Genomic DNA, 25,697 nt, shown 5'->3' on the forward strand with positions numbered 1-25,697 from the left:
TGATGATGAGGTTTGCACACATGTCAGGAGGAATTTTGGTCCACTCCTCTTTGCAGATCATCTCTAAATCATTAAGAGTTCTGGGCTGTCGCTTGGCAACTCGCAGCTTCAGCTCCCTCCATAAGTTTTCAATGGGATTAAGGTCTGGTGACTGGCTAGGCCACTCCATGACCCTAATGTGCTTCTTCCTGAGCCACTCCTTTGTTGCCTTGGCTGTATGTTTTGGGTCATTGTCGTGCTGGAAGACCCAGCCACGACCCATTTTTAAGGCCCTGGCGGAGGGAAGGAGGTTGTCACTCAGAATTGTACGGTACATGGCCCCATCCATTCTCCCATTGATGCGGTGAAGTAGTCCTGTGCCCTTAGCAGAGAAACACCCCCAAAACATAACATTTCCACCTCCATGCTTGACAGTGGGGACGGTGTTCTTTGGGTCATAGGCAGCATTTCTCTTCCTCCAAACACGGCGAGTTGAGTTCATGCCAAAGAGCTCAATTTTTGTCTCATCTGACCACAGCACCTTCTCCCAATCACTCTCGGCATCATCCAGGTGTTCACTGGCAAACTTCAGACGGGCCGTCACATGTGCCTTCCGGAGCAGGGGGACCTTGCGGGCACTGCAGGATTGCAATCCGTTATGTCGTAATGTGTTACCAATGGTTTTCGTGGTGACAGTGGTCCCAGCTGCCTTGAGATCATTGACAAGTTCCCCCCTTGTAGTTGTAGGCTGATTTCTAACCTTCCTCATGATCAAGGATACCCCACGAGGTGAGATTTTGCGTGGAGCCCCAGATCTTTGTCGATTGACAGTCATTTTGTACTTCTTCCATTTTCTTACTATGGCACCAACAGTTGTCTCCTTCTCGCCCAGCGTCTTACTGATGGTTTTGTAGCCCATTCCAGCCTTGTGCAGGTGTATGATCTTGTCCCTGACATCCTTAGACAGCTCCTTGCTCTTGGCCATTTTGTAGAGGTTAGAGTCTGACTGATTCACTGAGTCTGTGGACAGGTGTCTTTCATACAGGTGACCATTGCCGACAGCTGTCTGTCATGCAGGTAACGAGTTGATTTGGAGCATCTACCTGGTCTGTAGGGGCCAGATCTCTTACTGGTTGGTGGGGGATCAAATACTTATTTCCCTCTGCAGAATGCAAATAAATTCATATACTTTCCACAATGTGATTTTCCGGATTTAATTTGTGATGTGCTATCTCTCACTGTTACCAATAACCTACCCTTCAATTATGGGCTGCTCATGTCTTTGTCAGTGGGCAAACTTACAAAATCAGCAAGGGATCAAATACTTATTTCCCCCACTGTACCTATGGACTTCTTAGAATTTAGCACATGCTATTTCTTCTAGCATGCAATAACCTTTAGTAAAAGAACCCCCCCTACGTCTCCAGAATCGCTTACATACAGATCTCATAAAAGCAGGTCCACCTTTTCCCCTGGGCATAAGTTTATGAAATCCCTTTCCTGCATGTAAAAACACGTTTCACATGTGAAAAAAAAAAAGCTTCATAAAATGATCCCTGATGTATCTGGAAAGATCGAATTAAACATTTGCATAATTGTGCACTGTCTGTGCAGCAGGGGCGTATCTGGAATCCGGCGGTAGGGGGGGGCCAGAGCCAGAGAGGGGGGACTCCGAACTGGATTCAACGAATTAGCACTGCAGCGTTACTTCCTTGCAGCATGGCCACGGAGGAAGACGAAATATGAAGACTTCGGGTCGGACCTCGGCTGGCGGGGGTTGGGGCCCCCCCGCCAGCAAAAGTAAGCAGCGGGGGAGGGTTGACGGCGGGGAGGGGGGCCAGGGCGAAATCTGCGGGGGCCCAGGCCCCTGTGGCCCCACGCAGATACGCCCCTGCTGTGCAGCAATATTCAGAGACATTCCCTGATCTGTGGAACTTCAATAGTCTGATAACAGACAAACAAGTGTTTGGGAAAACAGGGGTAAAAATGCAGGCCTAAATAAGTGGCTCCGTTGGTGGACAGAGACCAGTTTAACTAACTGGGAAAAGGTGCAGGAAATGAAGCATCAAACCAACAAAAAAAGGGTCCAAGTCTCCCGCAAAACACACAGACAACAACAAAAAGAGGGGAAGAAAAACCAAAACAGACCAGATAAAAACCATAGGGAGTAAGGGCACCAAAGCAGGGGCGTAGCCAGACAACAGATTTTGGGTGGGCCTAGGCAAGAAGTGGGTGGGCACCAAGTGTTCTCCCTCACCACCAAACAAAAATCTCTCAGTTGGTGGGATAAGGTAAAATTATGTATAATCATACCTGATAATTTTCTTTCCATTAATCATAGCTGATCAATCCATAGACTGGTGGGTTGTGTCCATCTACCAGCAGGTGGAGATAGAGAGCAAACTTTTGCCTCCCTATATGTGGTCATGTGCTGCCGGAAACTCCTCAGTATGTCGATATCAAAGCTCCATCCGCAGGACTCAGCACTTAGAGAATTACACCCACGAAGGGACACTCTGCCCAGCTCACCACCGCCGAAACGGGGGAGGGGAATTAACCCAGCTCACCCCCACACAAGTGGGGGAGGGGAATCCGTCCAGCTCATCCCCGCGGAGCGGGGGAGGGACACCACACCCGCCGATGCGGGGGGGATCTGGCTTATCCTGCAACCGCAACCGCGGGAGGAGCTGACTGACCCTAACACCGCCGAAGCGGGAGGGGTACAAAGCTGCCCTACAGCCGCACGAAGCGGGAGGGAGTGCCGGCAGAATTTATGTCTCAATCCAGCCCCGTAAAACGGAGGGGAGAGGAATGCAGCAGCTCACTGTAACACAAACTCGTCTCAACTCTTGAAGAATCCAAGTGAAAGAAGAACTTGAACACGAAGTCCTCCTGAAGTAACTGAAGGCTAAACTTGAACCTAAAATTCAACCAGAATATAAACAGTACAGATATCTGGGAGGGGCTATGGATTGATCAGCTATGATTAATGGAAAGAAAATTATCAGGTATGATTATACATAATTTTACCTTCCATATCATCAAGCTGATCAATCCATAGACTGGTGGGATGTACCGAAGCAGTACTCACCCAGGGCGGGACATAGAAATCCCTGACCTCAACACTGAAGCTCCAAACCGGGCCTCCGCCCGTGCAGCCACAGTCAAACGGTAATGCTTGGAGAATGTATGAGCCGAAGCCCCCGTTGCCGCCTTGCATATCTCTTCCAAGGAGACGGATCCGGCCTCTGCCATCGAGGCCGCCTGAGCTCTCGTGGAGTGAGCCTTCAGCTGGATAGGCGGCACCTTCCCCGCGGCCACATAAGCCGCTGCAATGGCTTCCTTGACCCATCTTGCCACTGTAGGCTTAGCAGCCTGCAGACCCTTACGAGGACCTGCAAACAGGACAAACAGATGATCCGATTTCCGGAAATCATTGGTCACTTCCAAGTATCTGATGATGACTCGTCTCACATCCAGATATTCAAGAGCGGAGTACTCCTCTGGGTAGTCCTCCCTACGAAAGGAAGGGAGACAGAGCTGCTGATTCACATGGAAGCGAGAAACAATCTTGGGCAGGAAGGAAGGCACTGTGCGAATAGTCACTCCTGCCTCAGTGAACTGCAGAAAAGGCTCTCGACATGAGAGCGCCTGGAGCTCGGAAACTCTTCTGGCTGAAGTGATAGCCACCAAAAAGACTGCTTTCAACGTCAGGTCTTTCAGAGATGCCCTCGACAAGGGTTCAAAAGGCGGCTTCTGCAATGCTCTTAGCACCAGGTTGAGATTCCACGCAGGCACCACTGAGTGCAGAGGAGGGCGCAGGTGATTAACTCCCTTGAGAAAGCGCACCACATCTGGCTGCGAAGCCAGGGAAGCACCCTTCAGGCGGCCCCTGAAGCAAGCCAGAGCCGCTACCTGGACTTTAAGGGAACTGAGCGACAGGCCTTTCTCCAGACCTTCTTGCAGGAACGCCAACACTGAAGAAATTGGAGCAGTGAAGGGAGAAAGTGAGCCTGCTTCACACCATGCTGCAAAGATACGCCAAACCCTGGCGTAAGCAGTAGAAGTAGAGCGCTTCCTCGCTCTCAGCATAGTGGCGATGACCTTGTCTGAGAAGCCCTTCTTCCTCAGACGCTGCCGCTCAATAGCCAGGCCGTAAGACCAAAGGGAGAGGGATCCTCCATCACCACGGGACCCTGATGTAACAGGCCCTGCTCCACTGACAGCCGCAGAGGATCGTCGACTGAGAGCCTGATCAAGTCCGCATACCAGGGACGTCTGGGCCAATCCGGACCCACCAGGATTACCCCGCCGGGATGCTTTGCCACCCGGTCTAGCACCCTGCCCAACATGGGCCAGGGCGGGAACACAGAGGAGCTCTTGTGTTGGCCACTGTTGGAGAAGAGCATCTACTCCCAGGGATCGAGGGTCCCGTCCTCTGCTGAAAAAGCGCGGCACTTGGCAATTGGCCGATGACGCCATCAGATCTAGGCTCGGCTGGCCCCAGCGCTTCGTGATGTCCAAGAACGCCTGAGCAGATAGTTGCCACTCTCCGGGCTCCAAGGTATGGCGACTGAGAAAGTCCGCCTTGACATTCATGACTCCGGCAATGCGGGCCGCTGAAAGCTGCTCCAGGTTCGCTTCCGCCCCCTGGCAAAGACTCATAGCCTCCTTGGCTAGAGGGGCGCTCTTGGTACCTCCCTGGCGGTTGATATAGGCCACAGCCGTGGCATTGTCCGACAGGACCCGTACAGGCTACAACACCAGTACCGGGATGAACTCCAATAACACCAACCGAATGGCTCTGAGTTCCAGGAGGTTGATAGACCACTTGCCTCTGCAGGAGACTAGAGCCCCTGCGCTGTCCTTCCCAAGCAGTGGGCTCCCCAGCCCATCAAAGAGGCGTCTGTCGTGACGACAATCCACTCCGGGGTCACCAGAGGCAATCCTGCAGACAACTTGTCTGTCTGCGTCCACCAGCTCAGCGCCTTGCGCACTGCTGGGTCCACGGGAAGGCGCACAGCATAATCCTCCGACATCGGAGTCCAGCGCAGCAGCAGAGATAGCTGTAGTGGTCTCATATGAGCCCTGGCCCAGGGCACTACTTCCATCGTGGCCGTCATAGAGCCCAACAGCTGCACGTAGTCCCAAGCCCGAATAGGAGAGGCTACTAGGAACTAGTCCACCTGAGCCTGAAGCTTGACAATCCGATTGTCTGGCAGGAACACTCTGCCCACTTGGGTGTCGAATCGAACTCCCAGATACTCCAGGGACTGAGTCGGGCGCAGCTGGCTCTTCTTCCAGTTGATGATCCATCCCCGGGAGCTCACAAGAGCAACTACCCGGTCCATAGCTTTGCCGCACTCTGCATAAGAGGGGGCTCGGATCAACCAGTCGTCCAGATAAGGATGGACTTGTACTCCTTCCTTTAGCAGGAAGGCCGCTATGACCCCCATTACTTTGGAAAAGGTCCGCGGAGCAGTAGCCAACCCGAAAGGGAGGGCTCTGAACTGGAAGTGTCGTCTCAGGACTGTAAAACGCAGAAAGCGTTGGAGAGGAGGCCAGATGGGAATATGCAGGTACGCTTCCTTGATGTCCAAGGAAGCCAAGAACTCTCCTGCCTTCACTGCCGCTATAACAGAGCGGAGAGTCTCCATGCGAAAGTGCCTCACTTTCCAGGCCCGATTGACCCCTTTGAGGTCGAGGATAGGCCGGACAGAACCTCCTTTCTTTGGAACCACAAAGAAAATGGAGTAACGTCCCTTGCCAATCTGATTTTTTGGCACCGGAACGACCGCACCCAGGCGGATCAGGTTGTCCAAGGTCTGCTGCACTGCCACAGCTTGACCGGAGACTTGCAGGGAGAGAGTACAAACCCGTCTCTTAAGGGTTGGCAGAACTCTAGCTTGTAGCCGTCTCTGATGACTTCCAGCACCCACGCGTCTGAAGTTATAGTGGTCCACTCGCCCAGAAACGAGGACAGCCGTCCTCCAATCTGCACTGGGGCGTGGACCAAGGCCCCGTCATTGGGTACGAGACCCTGGGGGAGGACCGGAGGGAGCACCTCCGGGACGGCGGTCTCTGCGAAAGGAATGCTGCTTGGGGGAGAAATTCCTCTTGAAGGAAGAGGGGGCAGAGGAACCCGACTTGCCCGGGCGGTACCGACGGGCTTCCAGCAACCGTCCTCTGGAGGTACCGGGACGAGTACTAGCCCGAGCCCTGACCTCTGGTAATTTCTTGCCCTTAGACGTGCCGAGAGGTCACGATTTTGTCCAGCTCGACCCCAAAGAGCAGCTTGCCTTTAAAAGGCAATCTAGCCAGGCGGGATTTAGAGGCGTGGTCAGCAGACCAATGTTTCAGCCAAAGCCACCGCCGCGCAGAGACTGTCTGAGCCATGCCTTTAGCTGAGGCTCTCAAGACATCATACAGCAAGTCTGCCAAATGGGCTAAGCCCGATTCCAGGGCCGGCCAATCAGCCCTCAAGGAAAGATCCGAGGGGGAAGCCCGCTGCACCATAGTCAGGCACGCCCTGGCCACATAGGAGCCGCAAACTGAGGCCTGCAAACTTAAAGCAGCTGCCTCAAAGGACGACCTTAAGGCCGCCTCCAATCTTCTGTCTTGGGCGTCCTTTAGGGCCGTGCCACCTTCCACCGGCAACGCCGTTTTCTTAGTCACCGCAGTGATTAAAGAATCCACGGTAGGCCACAGATAGGCCTCACGTTCACTCACAGCCAAAGGATAGAGGCGGGACATAGCCCTAGCCACTTTAAGGCTCGTTTCCGGGACATCCCATTGAGCCGCAATTAAGGTGTGCATGGCATCATGCACGTGGAAGGATCTAGGCGGGCGCTTCGTCCCCAGCATAATGGCAGAGCCAACAGGGGCTGAGGGAGAGACGTCCTCCGGAGAGGAAATCTTCAAAGTGTCCATGGCCTGTAACAACAGGTTGGGCAAATCCTCTGGGCTAAAAAGCCGCGCTGCAGAGGGGTCATCCGCTCCATCCGAGCGGGGATCTATCTCCTCCAAGGAATCCGCAAAGGACCGTTGGGAGACCTCAGACACGCTGCCCTCATCTACATCGGAGGAGACAAAGTCCTCCAAGGCCTGGAAATCAACCCGAGGGCGTTTACCTCTGGGAACCTCAACCTCTTTATCAGAAGAGGGAGCAGGGGCAGCGTTTTGCATGAGGAAAGCCTGATGCAGCAGCAAAACAAACTCGGGGGAGAAACCCCCCAGACTGTGCACTTCCGCAGCCTGGGCAACAGCCCTAGACGCACTCTCAACCGGCGCTCGCAATAGCGGGGGAGAGCATGCTGCGCATCCAAAATGGCGTCCGGCGCGAAACTCCGCGAAGGAGCCGCGCGGGAAGAACGGCGCTTAACTTTAGCCGCTTTGTGCCGTCGCCCAAATTAAGGGCGTTCATGGCATTAATGTCTCCAACCTCAAGGGCGGCCCACGAAGAAGCCGTCCGAGCCGCGTGGCCGGCCAAGATGGCGGAGGCGAGGAGCGGGGGATGGGCGTTTATGGCGGGAAAAAAACCGCCACGCCGGAGGAACGACCGGGACATTCATCGGTCACTAAACTGTCACCCATCAAGGGCGAATCAGGTTGTAAAACCCCCGCATCCCCTCTAGAAGCGCTCCAGCGATCCGGGGAGCGACCCTTTGCGCCCTCGCCCTCCGACGCCATATGCCACGAGGAGAAGAATCGGGGAACCCCCTGCCCGCTATAAAAAGGTAAAATTACCTGCTTGCCGCTCCGAGCTGTAACGAACTGGTGTCCCAGTGAGTAGCTGCAATGAACGTTTAAAGAAACGTCGAATTAAACGCCTTTAAAGACGTTTAAAAATTTTTTTTTTTTTTTTTTTTTTTTAAACGGAGCCAGCGGGAGGGGGGAGAAAAGGAGGGACCTGGCACCACCAGGTTTGCACTTGCTCAAAAGAGCCCTCAACCCCAGGCCTCAACAAAACCTAAGGATTAGGCTTGGAGGCCTAGCCAGAGCTGCTGCTGTGTGTGACCACCACCTGCTGAGATAGAGAACATACTGAGGAGTTTCCGGCAGCACATGACCACATATAGGGAGGCAAAAGTTTGCTCTCTATCTCCACCTGCTGGTAGATGGACACAACCCACCAGTCTATGGATTGATCAGCTTGATGATATGGAACACTTCTTTCCACCTCGGCAGTGGCGCTAAAAACTGAGAATGTGCAGGTGCCATTATCCTGGAGAGTAGCGTTTTCGTTACCATCAGCTGGCAGAGATTGGGATCCCCACCAGCTACCACTAAACATGTATTACTGTTGGGTGGGCCTGAGCCCTAAGTCACTGCACCAAAGAAGTTTATTAGGACCCAGGAAATGAAGCCACTGCCCCCCCTAACAATTTTTAAAAGAGAAACAGCAAAGTGGGGTAGGTGGGGGAGGTGGGGGGGAGGTGCATGATTGAGGGGCAGAGAAGAAGGGATCAAAATCAATCTAATTCTTCCTAGTACTGGGCTGTAATCATAGGAGCCAACTTTTTAAAATTATTGGGGTTGCTAAGCCCATGGAAATAACCCCTCCCTGGACATATACAAGGAATTTTCTCAACCTTGGGGGTGCTCAAACACCCACAGCACCCACAGAGTCAGCCCCTTGGCTGGTCCCACACCAGAAAGAGATGACCTTTCATTAAGGTGTCTTCCGCTACTGGAGGGAGGAGCAGTTTGTTGATGCTGGGGACTGCTGAATTGAGGTGTGTCAGGGGGTGGATCCAGGAGGTTGAGCGGGTGGGGCTGGAATGTGGCTGGGCAGAGTGGGGTGGGGTTGTGGCTGGGCAGAGTGACAGGATAGGACAGGGAGGGGTTGAGGGTGTGCCTTAAAATCTCCCTTCTGAAAGTTCGGGTCTTCCTGGCAGCTCTAAGATCACTTCCAATTAGAATTCAGTTGATCGAAGAAGACCCCCCCCCCCCCCCCCGCAATGGAAACTGTTATGGAGGGTATTTCAAACTCACCAGAATGCAGAATCACAGAGGCCCATCATCTTCATCACCTCCTTAAAGTGCCGTTTTTCTCGTGTTACATCAATTGACAGATAGTACATAAGTGGGGAGAAAGGAGTCAGCATGACAATTAGACTGACGACTTTTGAAATCTTGTTTATCTCTCTGAAAGAACTTGTCTCCATTTGTTCGACCACAATAGACTTCATTTCCTCCCACACGGAATGACTTGTTGTGACCTGAAAAAGAAAGAGGGCTAAGATCACTCTGGCAATTTTCTGGAGCCCCCCCCCCCCCCATTCCCCAAATCCAAAAGTGAATGGCAGATCCAGCGCCTAACTCTCAGTACCCTCTATTTATTTATTAGGATTTATTTACCGCCTTTTTGAAGGAATTCACTCAAGGCGGTGTACAGTAAGAATAAATCAAACATGAACAAAAGACAATTACAGCAGTAAGAATTTCAAATAACAATACAAAGTATGGCATAGTTACTACTTACGATGTCAACACAATACGAAATAGAACATTTTAATTGATAGTGAAGGGTAAAGCAAAGACGGAACATATAGACAGGTAAGACAGTAAGAGGATTTACTGATTTAAAGAAAGGTGCACATGAGGTCAGAGAGATGGTTAAATATCATCTCAGCTAGGGTAGGAGTGGATAAACATGTCCCGCTGCAGTATGTGCAGCCCAAGTCCCTCCTCGTGTGTGTGAGTGAGACTAACAAGTTAGTTACTTCTACCATTAAAGGCTTGGTTGAAGAACCAAGCTTTCACCTGCTTCCTGAAGTAGAGATAGTCTTGTGTTAAGCGGAGCCTTTCAGGCAGTGCATTCCAGAGTGTGGGGGCTACTCCGGAGAAGGCTCCCTTGCGAGTAGAGTATCACATCGTGTAATGTCTTTTGGAGAGGGTGTGGTTAGTGATTCTCCTTGAGAGGAGCTTAATGTCCTTGGAGGTGTGCAGTGGATCATCCTATTCTTCAAGTACTGAGGGCCATTTCCTTTAAGGGCCTTGAAGATCAGACATAGAGTTTTAAATTGAGCCCTGTATTGTACTGGTAGACAGTGAAGATTTTGCTGGTACCTAGATAGGAGCTACCACTGACTATCCAAGTCTAATTCAGCCGACAGCAACCAGCGTTTAAAAAAAAAACAGCCGAATATTCACCCCAGAAAAATGCAATCACCTCTCTGTTTAGCTAATCTAATACCTGTATATCATCTTTTTAGTCGACTCAGAGCGACATACAGCAAAAGAACCTAAGAGTAGCCATACTGGGTCTGACCAATGGTCCATCTAGCCCAGTATCCTGCTTCCAACAGTGGCCGATCCAGCTCACAAGCACCTGGCAGAAACCCAAAGAGTAGCAACATTCCATGTAGAACCCCAAAGAATAGCAAGATTCTGGAATCCTAAAGAGTAGCAACATTCCATGTAGAACCCCAAAGAATAGCAAGATTCTGGAATCCTAAAGAGTAACAACATTCCATGCCCCCATGTCCATCTCAATAACAGACGATGGATTTTTCCTCTAGGAACTTGTCCAAACCTTTTTTAATCCCAGATACACTAACTCAGTGGTTCCCAAAATTTTTCAGTTCGCGGCACCTTTCGTGTGCAAAGAATTTTTCGTGGCATACCCTCCCCCTGCCACACTGATCTCCGCCCCACCGGCCACACAGGTCTCTTTTTCCCTGTACAAATATAACCGTGCTAGGCAGGTGTCCCTATAACCAGCCTCTCCAAATGACACAGTGATTACAATTTATAACAAGTTACTACTCTACCTATGAAAAGTTATTCTGTTATTATACCTCCTCGGTGTACATCCGTATGCTGCACAATCCGGCATGTTTGAAAATATGTGAGATTAAATAAAAAAAATGCTACCAACAGAAAAGAATGACAACGTGGATAAGAAGACCTACTTCGATCCTTCTTGGCCGCCCTGACGGTGTAGTGGCCGCTGCGGTGGCAGGAAAGAATCCTACTCTTTCCTGCCCTCTGCCGCTCCTCTGTCTCCCTTTCCTCTTCTGTGCTGCTCTGTTCGCTGCCGGCTGGGTTTTCAAAATGGCCGCCAAAGTCTTGGCAGCTATTTTGAAAAACCGGCAGCAGCAATGCAGCACAGAAGAGAAAAGGGAGGCAGAGGAGCGGCAGAGGCCCCCCGCAGCGGCCACTACACTGCCCCGCCGCTGGCCCTGTCGGCCCCTCCCTCGGTACGCAACTGTCTGCCGCGGCGCACAGTTTGGGAAACGCTGCACTAACTGCTGTTACCAAATCCTCTAGCAGCGAGTTCCAGAGATTAACTATCCTCAGGGAAGGCTGAATTGCAGGGCTGCCGAGAGCCAGAGCCGGGCCCGGGACAAGGCCGCCCCTGGCCCCCCCCCCCCCCCCCCGTCACCCGAGGTCATTGTCGTTGGGCCCCCCCACCCGAGGTCGCCGGCCCCCCCCCTCCACCCGCTACCGGGCCGGGCCCTGCATTAACCTTAAACGCCTCCTTTCAGCACGTTCGCAGCAAGCGGCAGCAGGGCAGACCTCTCCTTCCTTCCGTGCCCCGCCCTCGCGGACGTTACGTCAGGCGAGGGCGGGACACGGAAGGAAGGAGTGGCCTGCCCTGCTGCTGCTTGCTGCGAACGTGGTGAAAGGAGGCGTTTAAGGTTAGTGCTGGGAGCGACGGAGGGAGAGCGGGTCGGACTGCGGTGCCGCCGGGGACTTTTGTCCCCCCTGTCCCTCCCTCTCAGCGGCTCTGCTGAATTGTTCTTACTTGAATGATGGCAGCATCGATGCTTGCTTGCAGTGAAATGAAGCCCGACAACCAGTAGTTTGAGGAAGCACAGTATGTAGTAATATTTTCACAACTGCCTGTAGAAAACATAAATTATCACAAGTCCCCTGTTACTGGATTTAGTGGCAGACTTAAAAACCCCAATCCACAATACCTAAATGTACAGCAGTCAATTTTCACCCGGCGGTAGAAATGTGTTTTTAAATGCTGTCCACGCTGGCTAAGTTAGAGTCAGGCATGTTATATCCGAGTCTGACCAGACTGAGGGTCAAGGCTGATATTCAACCAGGACCCACATAAGATACTGGACTGAATATTGGCTGGGACCCATGTAAGTCCTCTGTCAGTTTCTCTCTCCACCTGCCCACCCACCAATTCTGAAGCTCCCTTCCCGACTCCCCCTCCCCGCCAATTCCCAACATCCTCTCAAATCCTCTCCTCAGGAGGCTGACCTCTAGTGGTAGTACCATGAGACAGACATTTTAATATATGCAGGCCACTAGGGGCAGCAGCGAGCGGGGATCATTGCTGCCCAGAAGACCCCCACCAGGGATAAAGGTAGACCATGAAGAGGGGAAGGCCTGATTTTGGGGGGGGGGGGGGGGGGTGGCGGCAGGTCGATCTTGGCTACTGTGCCTGGGGCCGGCGTGTTTTCAAAATGGCTGCTGAAACTTCCCGTGGCAGTCTCGCGGGTCTCAGCAGTCTCAGCAGCCATTTTTAAAACATAGCAGCACCGGCCCCGTGCACACTAGTGGCAGCCAGGCAGGAAACAGTGGGATTCTTTCTTGCCCCCGAAGAAGCCACTAAACCACCAGGGCCCTTTGAGGTAGAATCGCCAGTGGCAGCGGGCAACCAGGCAGAGCCTCCTGGCCACCCCCTCCCCCCCCCAGAGCCTCTGGGCCTTTGGGCACTGCCCAGTTGCCCGAATGGTCAGTCCACCCCTTCCTTGTTCCACGTTACCTCTCCAGCTTTCTCTTCATGCAAAACAACAATGCCCGTACGGCCTTTCAACAAAAGTAAAAGCTCAATTGCTTAACAGATTAATTTTTTTTGTTTGTTTTCTTCAACTCCTTAAAATCTGTTGATTTGTTTTCTGCTTTTGGAGTCACTTGGGATCCAGAATTCTTTTTTATCTTGTTTTGGCTTTTTTTATGAGATCATGTAAGCTGAAGGTGCAAGGTGAACTCTGACTCTTGGGATGCATTGTGTGGGGTACCTCAAGAGTTCCCCCTCTCACCCTCACTTTTTAATATTTTAATGCAACTTTTAGCAGTACATCTAGACCTTTTACGGGTACAGTTTTATATTTGTGCTGGTGACATCTCAGTATTAATCCCTTTTTCACTAGGAAACCCACCTCATGAAGCTAATGCATTGAGCTGTTTGCAGGCAGTTGATATGTGGGTACCAGTGGCGTTGCCACAGGTGGGCTTGGGTGGGCCAGGGCCCACCCATTTATGGTTCAGGCCCACCCAACAGTAGCACATGTTTAGTGGTAACTGGTGGGAATCCCAAGCTCCACCAGCTGAAGATTTTCCCCTGATGGTAATGAAAACGCTACTCTCCATGACACTGGCACCTGCGCACGCTCAGTTTTCAGTGCATGCCTGCTGCCAAGGTGGAAAGAAGCGTTTTCCCACCAGCTGAGATAATGTTTTTTTTTTTTTGGGGGGGGGGGGGGGGTTAGAACACTTGGTGCCCACCCAATTCTTGCCTAGGCCCACCCAAAATCTGTTGTCTGGCTACGCCCCTGGCTGGGTACTTACATTTAGGTTAAAACTGAATAAAGGTAAGACCAAGTTTCTCTGAATAGGTCCCTTAGGTAACTTAGATTTGATTCTTGATACAGTTTCAAAAATTCTAGGAGCAGAATTAGCAGTCAGCTTTCTCTAACCACTCAGGTAAATAAGGTGGTTAGTGAATATTTTCATTTACTTAAAAAGCTTCGGATTATTCGTAAATATTTTGAGTCATTTGTTTTCATTTAGTAGTGCAGTCATTGATTCTACCCTTATTAGATTACTGCAATTCTGTTTATGTCACTTGTTCAAAATCTTTAATTACAACATTGCAGAGAGTACAGAATGTCGCAGTTAGGGTCATTAAACAAATATGATGCTATCTCTCCTTGTATGCAACAGCTACACTTGATCCCAGTGGAGGCCAGATTACAACTTAAGGGTCCCTTTTACTAAGTCGTGTAAGCATCTACGTGTACCCAATGCGTGCCAAAATGGAGTTACTGCCTGGTTACCACCAGGGGCGTAGCCAGACACCCAATTTTGGGTGGGCCTGGACCCAAGATGGGTGGGCAGAAGAACCCCACCCCATCCCATAGGTGATTTGGTCTCTCCTCTCGCCTGCATGCCATATGGTCTCTCAAATATCCCCCCTCTCCTGCACACCTTTTAAATTTCAGATTTTCACTGGCAGTTAGGAGCAACTAATACACACTACTTATGTAGGCCCCACATCCTTCCCACTGATGCAGCTTCCTGTTTCCGCATAGGTGGGAATACGTCAGAGGGAAGGCTGTGGAACCGGTGTAAGCAGTATGTATCAGTCGCTGCTTCCTGCAGGCGAAGATCTGCTATTTATAAGATATGCAGGAGGAACAGTTGTTGGGAATTTTCAGCTTGAGAATCTCTGCCGGCCACATCATAGGTGTGCTGCTACTGGTGGGCCTGAGCTCAAAGTGGGTGGGCCTGGGCCCACTCAAGCCCACCCTTGGCTACGCCACTGGTTACCACGTGGCTCTTGCGGTAATTTCATTTTTGGTGCGCGTCCGCCACTTGCAGCTGAAAAATAATTTTTATTTACAGACTTGCATATCGGACATGTGCCAAGTGGCATTGGATGCGCGTAGGTCATTAATGCCTGGTTACCACATGAGACTTTACTGCTAGGTCAATGGCTGGCAGTAAGGTCGCACACCCAAAATAGACGTGCGGCAATTTTGATTTTGCTGCATGTCCATTTTCGGCAAAAAATTTAAAAAGGCCTTTTTTACAGGCTCGCTGAAAAATGGATCGGCGTGCTCCCAAAACCTGCGCCTACACTACCGCAAGTAGAAATCCGCCAAGAGACGGAGAACTCAGCCCCACGGTAAATACAACAGTACAACAAAAAAAGTGGGCGAGCGACCAAGGATACCAAAGACTGGAAGATGTATGTAGATAAAGGAGTTTATTGAAGCATGGAGACTCCGTGCTTCAATAAACTCCTTTATCTACATACATCTTCCAGTCTTTGGTATCCTTGGTCGCTCTCCAACTTTTTTTGTGTTGTACTCTTACAGTACCGCAAGCCATTTTATTTATTTATTTATTTGTTGCATTTGTATCCCACATTTTCCCACCTATTTGCAGGCTCAATGTAGCTTACAATTTCCGTCATGACATATGCCATTTCAGAATACAGATACAATTGATAATATATATAGAAACATGGATGATATAATGAACAATTACGTACAGAAGGTATATGGAATACATAATAAATTAGGCAGTACTATTTAGGGAGAAAATAATCTAATTGTTAAGTACATGGTGGAGAATTACAGCTCCAATTATCAATAGACATCAAACAAAATAAAACATGGAAAAGAAAATAAGATGATACCTTTTTTATTGGACATAACTTAATACATTTCTTGATTAGCTTTCGAAGGTTGCCCTTCTTCCTCAGATCGGAAATAAGCAAGTGTGGTAGATGACAGTATATATAAAAGAAATTTGACAGTCTGACAGAGTGGGAGGGTGGGGGTATGCATGGGGTCATCAAAGCATTTCATTGATATTCTAACAGGATGGTGTGGGAAGGTGAAAGGAGTTATAAACCATAAAGTAGTATTTCTCTGTTTATTTCTCTGTTTATCACCCTCCTCTCACGTTCCCACACCATCCTGTTAGAATATCAATGAAATGCTTTGATGTCCCCCATGCATACCCCCACCCTCCCACTCTGTCAGACTGTCAAAGTAATGCTTTGATGTTTCTCTTATATATACTGTCATCTACCACATTTGCTTATTTCCGATCTGACGAAGAAGGACAACCTTCGAAAGCTGGCGGAAATCTCGGGCCCTTGCTGATTTCTTACACTTTAAGTTCATGCTGACCTCCTTCCAATCTGCTCTTTCACGTGCCAAACAGGATTATTATATCCAACTGACCAACTCTCTTGGCTCTAATCCTCGACTTCTCTTCACCACATTGAACTCTCTCCTCAAGGTGCCCCCTCCCCCAACTCCCCCTTCATTATCTCCTCAGACCCTTGCTGAATTCTTTCACAACAAGGTTCAAAAGATAAACCTTGCTTTCTCTACCTCACCACCTCTCCCTCCACTAGTCCGTTCCCCTCTCTCGCCTTCCCCTCATTCCCTTTCCTCCTTTCCTGAAGTTACTATTGAGGAAACTACACTTCTCCTTTCTTCCTCAAAATGTACCACCTGTTCCTCTGATCCCATTCCCACCCACCTTCTTAATGCCATCTCTCCTGCTCTTATTCCTTTTATCTGTCACATTCTCAACCTCTCACTTTCCACTGCGACTGTCCCTGCTGCCTTTAAACATGCTGTGGTCACACCTCTCCTTAAGAAACCTTCACTCGACCCTACTTGTCCCTCTAATTACTGACCCATCTCCCTCCTTCCTTTTCTCTCCAAATTACTTGAGCGTGCTGTTCACCGCCGCTGCCTGGATTTTCTCTCCTCACATGCTATTCTTGACCCACTACAATCTGGTTTTCGCCCTCTCCACTCAACCGAAACTGCGCTTACTAAAGTCTCCAATGACTTATTACTGGCTAAATCCAGAGGTCAATATTCCATCCTCATTCTTCTTGATCTTTCCTCTGCTTTTGACACTGTCGATCACAGCATACTTCTCGATACCCTTTCCTCACTTGGATTCCAGGGCTCTGTCCTTTCCTGGTTCTCTTCCTACCTCTCCCTCCGCACCTTTACTGTTCACTCTGGTGGATCCTCTTCTACTTCTATCCCTCTGCCTATCGGCGTACCTCAGGGTTCTGTTCTTGGTCCCCTCCTCTTTTCTATCTACACTTCTTCCCTTGGTTCATTAATCTCATCCCATGGCTTTTCCTACCATCTCTATGCTGATGACTCCCAAATCTACCTTTCTACCCCTGATATCTCACCTTGCATCCAAACCAAAGTTTCAGCGTGCTTGTCTGACATTGCTGTCTTGATGTCTCAACGTCACCTGAAATTAAATATGACCAAAACCGAGCTTCTCATTTTCCCCCCCAAACCCACCTCCCCGCTCCCCCCGTTTTCTATTTCTGTTGATGGCGCTCTCATTCTCCCTGTCTCCTCAGCTCGAAACCTTGGGGTCATCTTTGACTCTTCTCTCTCCTTCTCTGCTCATATCCAGCAGATCGCCAATACCTGTCGTTTCTTTCTTTACAACATCCGTAAAATCTGCCCCTTTCTTTCCGAGCACTCTACCAAAACCCTCATCCACACCCTTGTCACCTCTCGTTTAGACTACTGCAATCTGCTTTTTGCTGGCCTCCCACTTAGTCACCTCTCCCCTCTCCAGTCGGTTCAAAACTCTGCTGCCCGTCTCATCTTCCGCCAGGGTCGCTTTACTCATACTACCCCTCTCCTCAAGACCCTTCACTGGCTCCCTATCCGTTTTCGCATCCTGTTCAAACTTCTTCTACTAACCTATAAATGTACTCACTCTGCTGCTCCCCAGTATCTCTCCACACTCGTCCTTCCCTATACCCCTTCCTGTGCACTCCGCTCCATGGATAAATCCTTCTTATCTGTTCCCTTCTCCACTACTGCCAACTCCAGACTTCGCGCCTTCTGTCTCGCTGCACCTTACGCCTGGAATAAACTTCCTGAGCCCCTACGTCTTGCCCCATCCTTGGCCACCTTTAAATCTAGACTGAAAGCCCACCTCTTTAACATTGCTTTTGACTCGTAACCACTTGTAACCACTCGCCTCCACCTACCCTCCTCTCTTCCTTCCCGTTCACATTAATTGATTTGATTTGCTTACTTTATTTTTTTGTCTATTAGATTGTAAGCTCTTTGAGCAGGGACTGTCTTTCTTCTATGTTTGTGCAGCGCTGCGTACGCCTTGTAGCGCTATAGAAATGCTAAATAGTAGTAGTAGTAGTATTAAGTTATGTCCAATAAAAAAGGTATCATCTTATTTTCTTTTCCATGTTTTATTTTGTTTGATTTCTATTGATAACCTTTAAGAGTGGACTAACACGGCTACCACACCTCTCTACTTAAGTTCCAATTATGAATCATCATTCAGTGCACCTTAGTAAAAGGATCCCTAAGATCTTGCTGTTGACTTTTAAGGCTTTTCATGGGGACTCTCCTGGTTATTTGATCAGTAATTATATATTTTTCAATAGGAATCATGGCAGAGCTACTAGAAATTTCTTTATTTTAGATTTTCCTTCTGCTTGTAAATGAAAGGCTCTGCGTCCTCATCAATCGTCATTATCGTATCAGGCTGCCTCTAATTGGAACTCCCTTCCTCCTTTTTTGAGGAACCCAGAACAATATTCTGAGTTTAAGAAATTATTGAAAACTTTACTGTTTAGAAAGTATATCTCTAATTTATAGATGTTTATTTTAATTTAAATTTGGATTATTTTGTGTAATTGTCGAGAGTATGCTCTTTTTCTTCATGTTATCCACTTAGAAATTGTTGGTCGTAGCGGCTGATAAGACTTTGATATAATGTAATGTAAATATTCCTGCTAAGAGATGGTCAGCTCCTAAGCCATCTTCCTCAACTTGAAAGAGATGAGCCATCTGAACAACTGACCTGCCTCAGCGAGAGACTTTAAGACCAGAGAAAAGCTCCTGATGCAAGGCTGAGGGGTGATATGGTAGAAGTCTACAAAATAATGAGTTGGGTGGAGCGGACAGATGTGAAGCATTTGTTTACACTTTCTAGCAACACTAGAACCAGGGGACACAAGATGAAGCTAGAATGTGGTAGATTTAAAACAAATCGGAGAAAGTTTTTCTTTACTCAGCGCGTAGTTGGACTCTGGAACTCATTGCCAGAGAATGTAGTGACAGCAGCTGGCCTTGCCGAGTTTAAAGGAGGTTTGGACAGATTCCTGAAGGAAAAGTCCATTGATCATTATTAAATTTACATTTTTGGGGGGTTTTGCCGGGTTCTTGAGGCCTGGATTGGCCGCTGTCGGAGACAAGATGCTGGGCTTGATGGACCCTTGGTCTTTTCCCAGCATGGCGGTGCTTATGTGGCTTCTTTCATAAGTAGTGGAATGAGATAAGCCAACTAGGGCCATGGTGTAACCAATGTTTTGCCCCATGCAACAACAGCAACTAGGAAAGCTGGGGGTGGGACCGGAGGTTGGTTTGCTTTTGTCCCATCGATCAAAAAGGTGTTCCATTGCTCCCAGTTTTTTTTTTTTTTTTGCTTTGGAGATAGAGATTGCTACCTAACGTGCAAGACTAAGACTGACAGAATGACATTTTGCAGTCTTTTTTTTTTTTTAAGAACTCACCTATTAAAACAAATTACCTTACCGAATTAAGGGGTCCTTTTACTAAGGTGCGCTGAAAAATGACCTGCATTAGTGTAAGCACGTGTTTTGGATGCGCGCAGATCCATTTTCAGCGCCCCTGTAAAAATGCCATTTTTTTAAAAAATTTTGACCGAAAACGGACGTGCGGCAAAATGAAAATTGACGCACATCCATTTTGGGTCTGAGACCTTATCGCCACCCATTGACTTAGCGTTAAGGTCTCACACGTTAACCGGGCGGTAATGGTTTACATGCATCAAATGCCTTTTACCGCCTGGTAGCGCCGCATGCCAGAAAATAAAAATTATTTTCTGGCGCACCTAGTGAACGCACGTCAAAAATGAAATTACTGCCCGGGCCATGCAGTAGCCGAGCAGTAACTCGGAACTGGTGCGCATCTTTCAAAATATGCACCTTAGTCCATAAGATTATCTATGGAGTAGTCCCAGATTACATGATTGACCTAATCAATCTCCCAATCAGAAATAGTACCAGTTCATCACGGTCTTACCTGAATCTCCATTACCCAAATTGCAAAGGACTAAAATAGAAGACAACCCATGCGTCCAACTTCTCTTACATAGGCACGCGCCTGTGGAACGCATTGCCACAAGTGGTGAAAACAACTTATGATTACCTAAAATTCAGAAAGTCATTAAAGACTCACCTATTCAGAAGGGCATATCCAAATGACCCAACTCAACCCTGCAACACTTCACTATTAAAGATCGTACTGGACATTAATGAACTCTTTTACCTCAACCCAACTTGATTGAATCTTATCTTCCCTATCCCAATACAACATTTTGTACCTATCCCGTACCGGATTTGGCGAATGCCTTCACGGTATTATGTAAGCTACATTGAGCCTGCAAATATGTGGGAAAATGTTGGATACAAATGTAACAAATAGTAATAATAATAATAATTGGGGACACGTAGGCACTTACACGACTTAGTAAAAAGGCCCCCTAAGATAAGTGGCCTTGTATAATCAAGTCCTAGATTAAAGTGAAAAGTTAAATTTAATATTGAAAAGAAAAAAGCAAAAATATAAAGTAATTATCTAACTCTAGGAGGTTTTTAAGACTAATGAGGAAGCTCGCCCAGCGTCCATATTGGTAATTGTATCACTGAGAGCCGAGCATCTGAAGTCTTTTCCTCTGTTAAGTCAAAATATCAACAGCAAATAGTATACTGCTGTACTTTTATCAGCAAGTTGAAACTGTTGAGTTGATTCTAATAAAACAAAGGACTCGCCTTAATGCCATAATCCCTCCAGTGGTCATTTGGGGCACGTTTTTGTGATAGTTGTTATTAAAACAGACCTAGCCCAAAGTGTCTACTTTTCAGCCCTGGACGTTTCTGCTTTCTTCCATTATGGCAGAAAAATGTCCGAGTGTTAGGAACGCCCAAATCCCACCTCCAACATGCCCCCAACAAGCCCCCATGTGATTTGAACGCACAGCAGATGAACTGCATAGAAAAACGTCTAAAAAATGTGTTTTGAAAATAGCGATTTGGACGTTGTTGCAAGACAAATGTCCATCTGCTGCTTTGTGCCATTTTCCGGACGTTTTTCCATTTCGAAAATGAGACTCGTAATGAGTTTACAACAATAAGGTGCAGGTTTAGTATAAACAGATAAAAATACTCTTTGCTTTAAAGATTGAATAGGATTTCATTCTATTACCTATTGATGAGAGGTGTTCGTTTGGATATGTGGTAGCGAACTCGTGATACCGAATCAAATACGAAAATGAATCTTTAAAGACAACTCCCACTAATGTTTGGTTAGAAACCCAAGTCCGGTACAGCTGTGCTTCATCTTCAAAAGCCTCCATTCTTATGCCTGTTTTAAATAAGAAAATTATGTTTACCAAAAGGCAATCTTCAAAAGCAATATCTTCTACAGGAAAACTTCAAGGGGATATGATTTCACACCAAATGAGGGCAGGCGAATGACATCTTGATGTTACCCTCAGGGCCGCCGAGAGGGGGGGACAGGAGGGACAAAATTCCCGTGGCCCGGGCCTCCAAGGAGGGCCCGGCGCCGCAGTCCCACCCGCCACCGGGCCCCTTCGACTGTGAGCGGAGCCTGCGAGTAGAATCACCGTCAGGAACACTGCTGCTGGGCGGGCCTGCAAGGAGGGTGAGATGCTGCAGCTGCACGGTGGGGGGGGGGAGGGATGATGGGGGAAAGATGTCGCATGGGGGAGGGAAGACAGGGGACACAGCAGCTGATGGAAAGAAAGATGTTGCACAGGGGGGAGGGAAGATGGAAAGATGAGGCTTGGTTGGTGGGTGAGGGAGATGCACGGGGGGGAAAAGGGAGAGATGCAGCAAGGTGGAGAGGTGAGGTGGAGGGGTGAGGAAGGGAGAAGTCTTGGCTGTGTATGAGGTGGAGGGGAGAGACACATGCTGCATACAGAGGGGATAGGTGGGGAGGGGGAGAAATAGTAGGCATAGGGGTGGAGAGGAGGGAGAAATGGTGGGTTTAGTGGTGGAGGGAGGGCGGAGCAGAGAAAAATTTGTGCCCACCCACTTTGGGCTCAGGCCCACCCAAAACTGGCTGTCTGGCTACGCCACTGGCTAACAGGTTTTCACTGGGATGATTTCCAACCTTCCCTCACTTGAGAGAGAGCTATTAGAGGAAAAAAAAGTGAGGCCAGTGGCATACAAAGGGGGGGGGGGGGGCGGTCCGCCCCAGGTGCACGCCGCTGGGGGGGGGGGGGGGGTGCCGCGTGCCTGTTGGCTCTTCGTTTTCATGCTCCCTCTGCCCCGGAACAGGTTACTTCCTGTTCCGGGGCAGAGGGAGCATGAAAACGAAGAGCCGGCAGGTGCGCGGCACCCCCCCCCCCCCCCCCCAGCGGCGTGCACCTGGGGGGGGTTCCTTCGCCAGGGGACTGGGGGTTCTTTCGCCGGGGGGGTGCCACGCTGTTCCGGGGGGGCGCTGCACCCGGGGGGCGGGGCACATCGGCGATCCGCCCCGGGTGTCAGCCCCCCTAGGAACGCCACTGAGTGAGGCACACATGCCCAGCTCAGCACCTTCATTTTACTACCAGCCCACACTTACAGGGATGTCTCAGAAACCAAGGGGTCCTTTTACAAAGGTGTGGTAAAAGGTGGCCTGTGGTAGTGCAGGCACAGGTTTTGGACGCACACAGAATTATTTTTTAGCGCACATACAAAAAAAAAGCCTTTTTAAATTTTTTGCCAAAAATGGATGTGCGGCAAAATCAAAATTGCCACACGTCCATTTTGGTTCTGAGACCTTACCGCCAGCCATAGACCTAGCGGTAAAGAGTTTGGGTGATAATGACCTAAGCGTGTCAGATGCCACTTGGCGCGCGTCCAAAAATAAAAAGTATTTTTCAGATGCGCGTAGCAGACATGCACCAAAAATGAAATTACCGCAAGAGGCACGCGGTAGTCAGGTGGTAAGGCCATTGTGGTACGCATTGGGCACGCATAGAGCCTTACACGGCTTAGTCAAAGGGGCTCCAAATTATTTATGGGAACCAGTTGCTAAGAAATGTACTGAATGGATGTCTTCCACCATCACATTAGCAAAATTCACCCCTTCCTTTCTGAATACGCTACCATAGTAACATAGTAGATGACGGCAGAAAAAGACCTGCACGGTCCATCCAGTCTGCCCAACAAGATAACTCATATTTGCTACTTTTTGTGTATATCCTACTTTGATTTGTACCTGTGCTCTTCAGGGCACAGACCGTATAAGTCTGCCCAGCACTATCCCCGCCTCCCAACCACCAGCCCCGCCTCCCAACCACCAGCCCCGCCTTCCAACCACCGGCTCTGGCACAGACCGTGTAAGTCTGCCCAGCACTATCCCCGCCTCCCAACCACCAGCCCCGCCTCCCACCACCGGCTCTGGCACAGACTGTATAAGTCTGCCCAGCACTATCCCCGCCTCCCAACCACCAGCCCCGCCTCCCAACCACCAGCCCCGCCTCCCACCACCGGCTCTGGCACAGACCGTATAAGTCTGCCCAGCACTATCCCTGCCTCCCACCACCGTCTCTGGCACAGACTGTATAAGTCTGCCCAGCACTATCCCCGCCTCCCAATCACCAGCCCCGCCTCCCAACCACCGGCTCTGGCACAGACCATACAAGTCTGCCCAGCACTATCCCTGCCTCCCAACCACCAGTCCCGCTTCCCACCACTGGCTCTGGCACAGACCGTATAAGTCTGCCCAGCACTATCCCCGCCTGCCAACCACCAGCCCCGCCTCCCGATCTTGACTAAGCTCCTGAGAATCCATTCCTTCGGCACAGGATTCCTTTATGCTTATCCCACGCATGTTTGAATTCCGTTACCGTTTTCATTTCCACCACCTCCCGCGGGAGGGCATTCCAAGCATCCACTACTCTCTCTGTGAAAAAATACCAGAACCCTTATCAAACTCTTGTCACCTCTCGCTTGGAATATTGCAATTTACTTCTCACTGGTCTTCCACTGAGCCATCTCTCTCCTCTCCAGTCTGTCCAAAATTCTGCAGCACGACTTATGTTCCGCCAAAATCGTTATACCCACACTAGCCCACTCCTCGAGTTCTTCTCTTACTGACCTTTAAATGCATCCATTCTGCAGCCCCCCCATTACCTCTCCACTCTCACCTCTCCCTACATTCCTCCCCGTGAACTCCGCTCACTGGACAAATCTCTCTTGTCGTCCCCCTTCTCCTCCACTGCTAACTCCAGACTTCGTTCCTTTTCCCTTGCGGTACCTTATGCCTGGAATAGACTTCCTGAGCCTGTACGTCTAGCTCCATCTCTACCTGTTTTCAAATCTATGCTGAAAACCCACCTTTTCACCACTGCTTTTGGCTCCTAACCACTACTCAATTGCCCTCCCCTTGTTCCTTCTCACCCAGTACTTTCCTCACCCTTAATTGTTTTGTCTGTCTGTATTTTTAGATTGTAAGCTCTTTTGAGCAGGGACTGTCTCTCTGTGTCAGTTGATCAGCGCTGCGTGCCTCTGGTAGCGCTATATAAATGCTAATAATAATAATAATAATCACATAATATCTTGTTAACTGTTCCCTCTCTAAAAAATATTCAAGATTGTAGGACAGGCATTACCCTGCTCTACAGTGGTATCATGGTCTATATGGTAAATTACTGTAACATTTTAGCCATCTACTCTGCAGGGGGACGACGACCCTTTATTAAATTATTCCAGGTAAATATTGAGTGTACATGAGTCTCTTGATAAAACAACTGTTATTGCTCAGATGTGCAACCGTTTCAAAGGTGTGCATGACCTTGGTTAAGTCACGCTATCTACCAGTGACTATCCAAATAAGTTGGCCTGATTTCAGCAAAATTCCTGAGCTATGTAGGTGGACAAAGATTAACTGACATTTGTCTTCTTATGTTGCAAGAAAGATATTGGGGTTCTACTGACTTTGTCTGGACAAAATTTACTTCTCAGAATAATACAGAGGCAGACCTCTGAATTTTATAAAACAGACAGCATCTTGAACACAATTTTGTAATCTTAACAAGCACCAATGGATTGAATTTAAGAAGAGGAGGCAAAATGGACTTCAGTTTGCCAAATCTGGACGGTGTACATGAAAGAAAATTACTGGGTGAGGTTAAGGGACTGGAATTGTTTTTCATTTTCTAACCCTCACCGCCTCAAAAAAAGCAAAATTTGGCAGTGTTATTAATGACTAGTAACGAAGGGCCGTTTCAAATCGGAATGAAACGGGCGCTAGCAAGGCTCCCCTCCGTCCCTTTGTGTCTCCGTGTGTCGCCGCCCCCCCTGCAGCCTCCGTGCGAATGTGCTGTGACCCTGGCCCTTTTTGCACACCCCCCCCCAGCGTCCGTGACTGTTCCGTTCCCCCCGATGTATGTGTTGCCAGTGCACCCCTTTCCACCCCCACTGATGTCGTCGCTGCCGGCGCTCCCCCCTCTCTGAAGGCTCCCCCACCCCACTGACCTGCCGAAACAGAAGATTTCTGCGTCATGTGAATGCCCCTGCAGTAGGAACCGATAGAGTTTTGACGCGAGGGCGGAGCAGAGCTACAGTGCAGTACATTGGAGCTGAGAACGTGCTCCGCCCTCAACGTCATAACGTTTGATGTGAGGGCGGGGCCCACAGACTGTGATTTTGTGTGGCCAGAGCTTCGAACTTACGAACCTGGCTTCAGTGACGTCAGTGCAAACAGAACGTTGAGGGTGAGTTTTATATATATAGATATTGGTGCAGTACTAAATCTTAGTTCCTGTTGATGGCAGTCATGCTTGCTGTTCATATCGCCAGGAGCACCTTTGGTATCTCTAATCTTTTTCCTCTTTAATCTCCTCTTCTTCCCTGCTCCTCCATATTCCCCTTCCCTTGTTCTACCGCTGCCCCA

General features: G+C 49.2%; 1 protein-coding gene across 1 annotated transcript in view; it reads right to left on the reverse strand.

The window, feature by feature from the left end:
* The window catches only part of LOC115472576 (ATP-binding cassette sub-family A member 9-like), a 200,452-nt gene that overhangs the window by 148,113 nt on the left and 26,642 nt on the right, over positions 1–25,697 (reverse strand). The window contains exons 4-6 of the mRNA XM_030206869.1: positions 20,997–21,155; positions 11,732–11,829; positions 8,974–9,200 (exon numbers count right to left, since the gene is read on the reverse strand). Of these exons, the coding sequence (XP_030062729.1) occupies positions 8,974–9,200; positions 11,732–11,829; positions 20,997–21,155 (484 nt within the window). The remainder of the gene's footprint in view (positions 1–8,973; positions 9,201–11,731; positions 11,830–20,996; positions 21,156–25,697) is intronic.

Source organism: Microcaecilia unicolor, chromosome 6 (assembly GCF_901765095.1).
Source record: "Microcaecilia unicolor chromosome 6, aMicUni1.1, whole genome shotgun sequence".
NCBI lineage: Eukaryota > Metazoa > Chordata > Amphibia > Gymnophiona > Siphonopidae > Microcaecilia > Microcaecilia unicolor.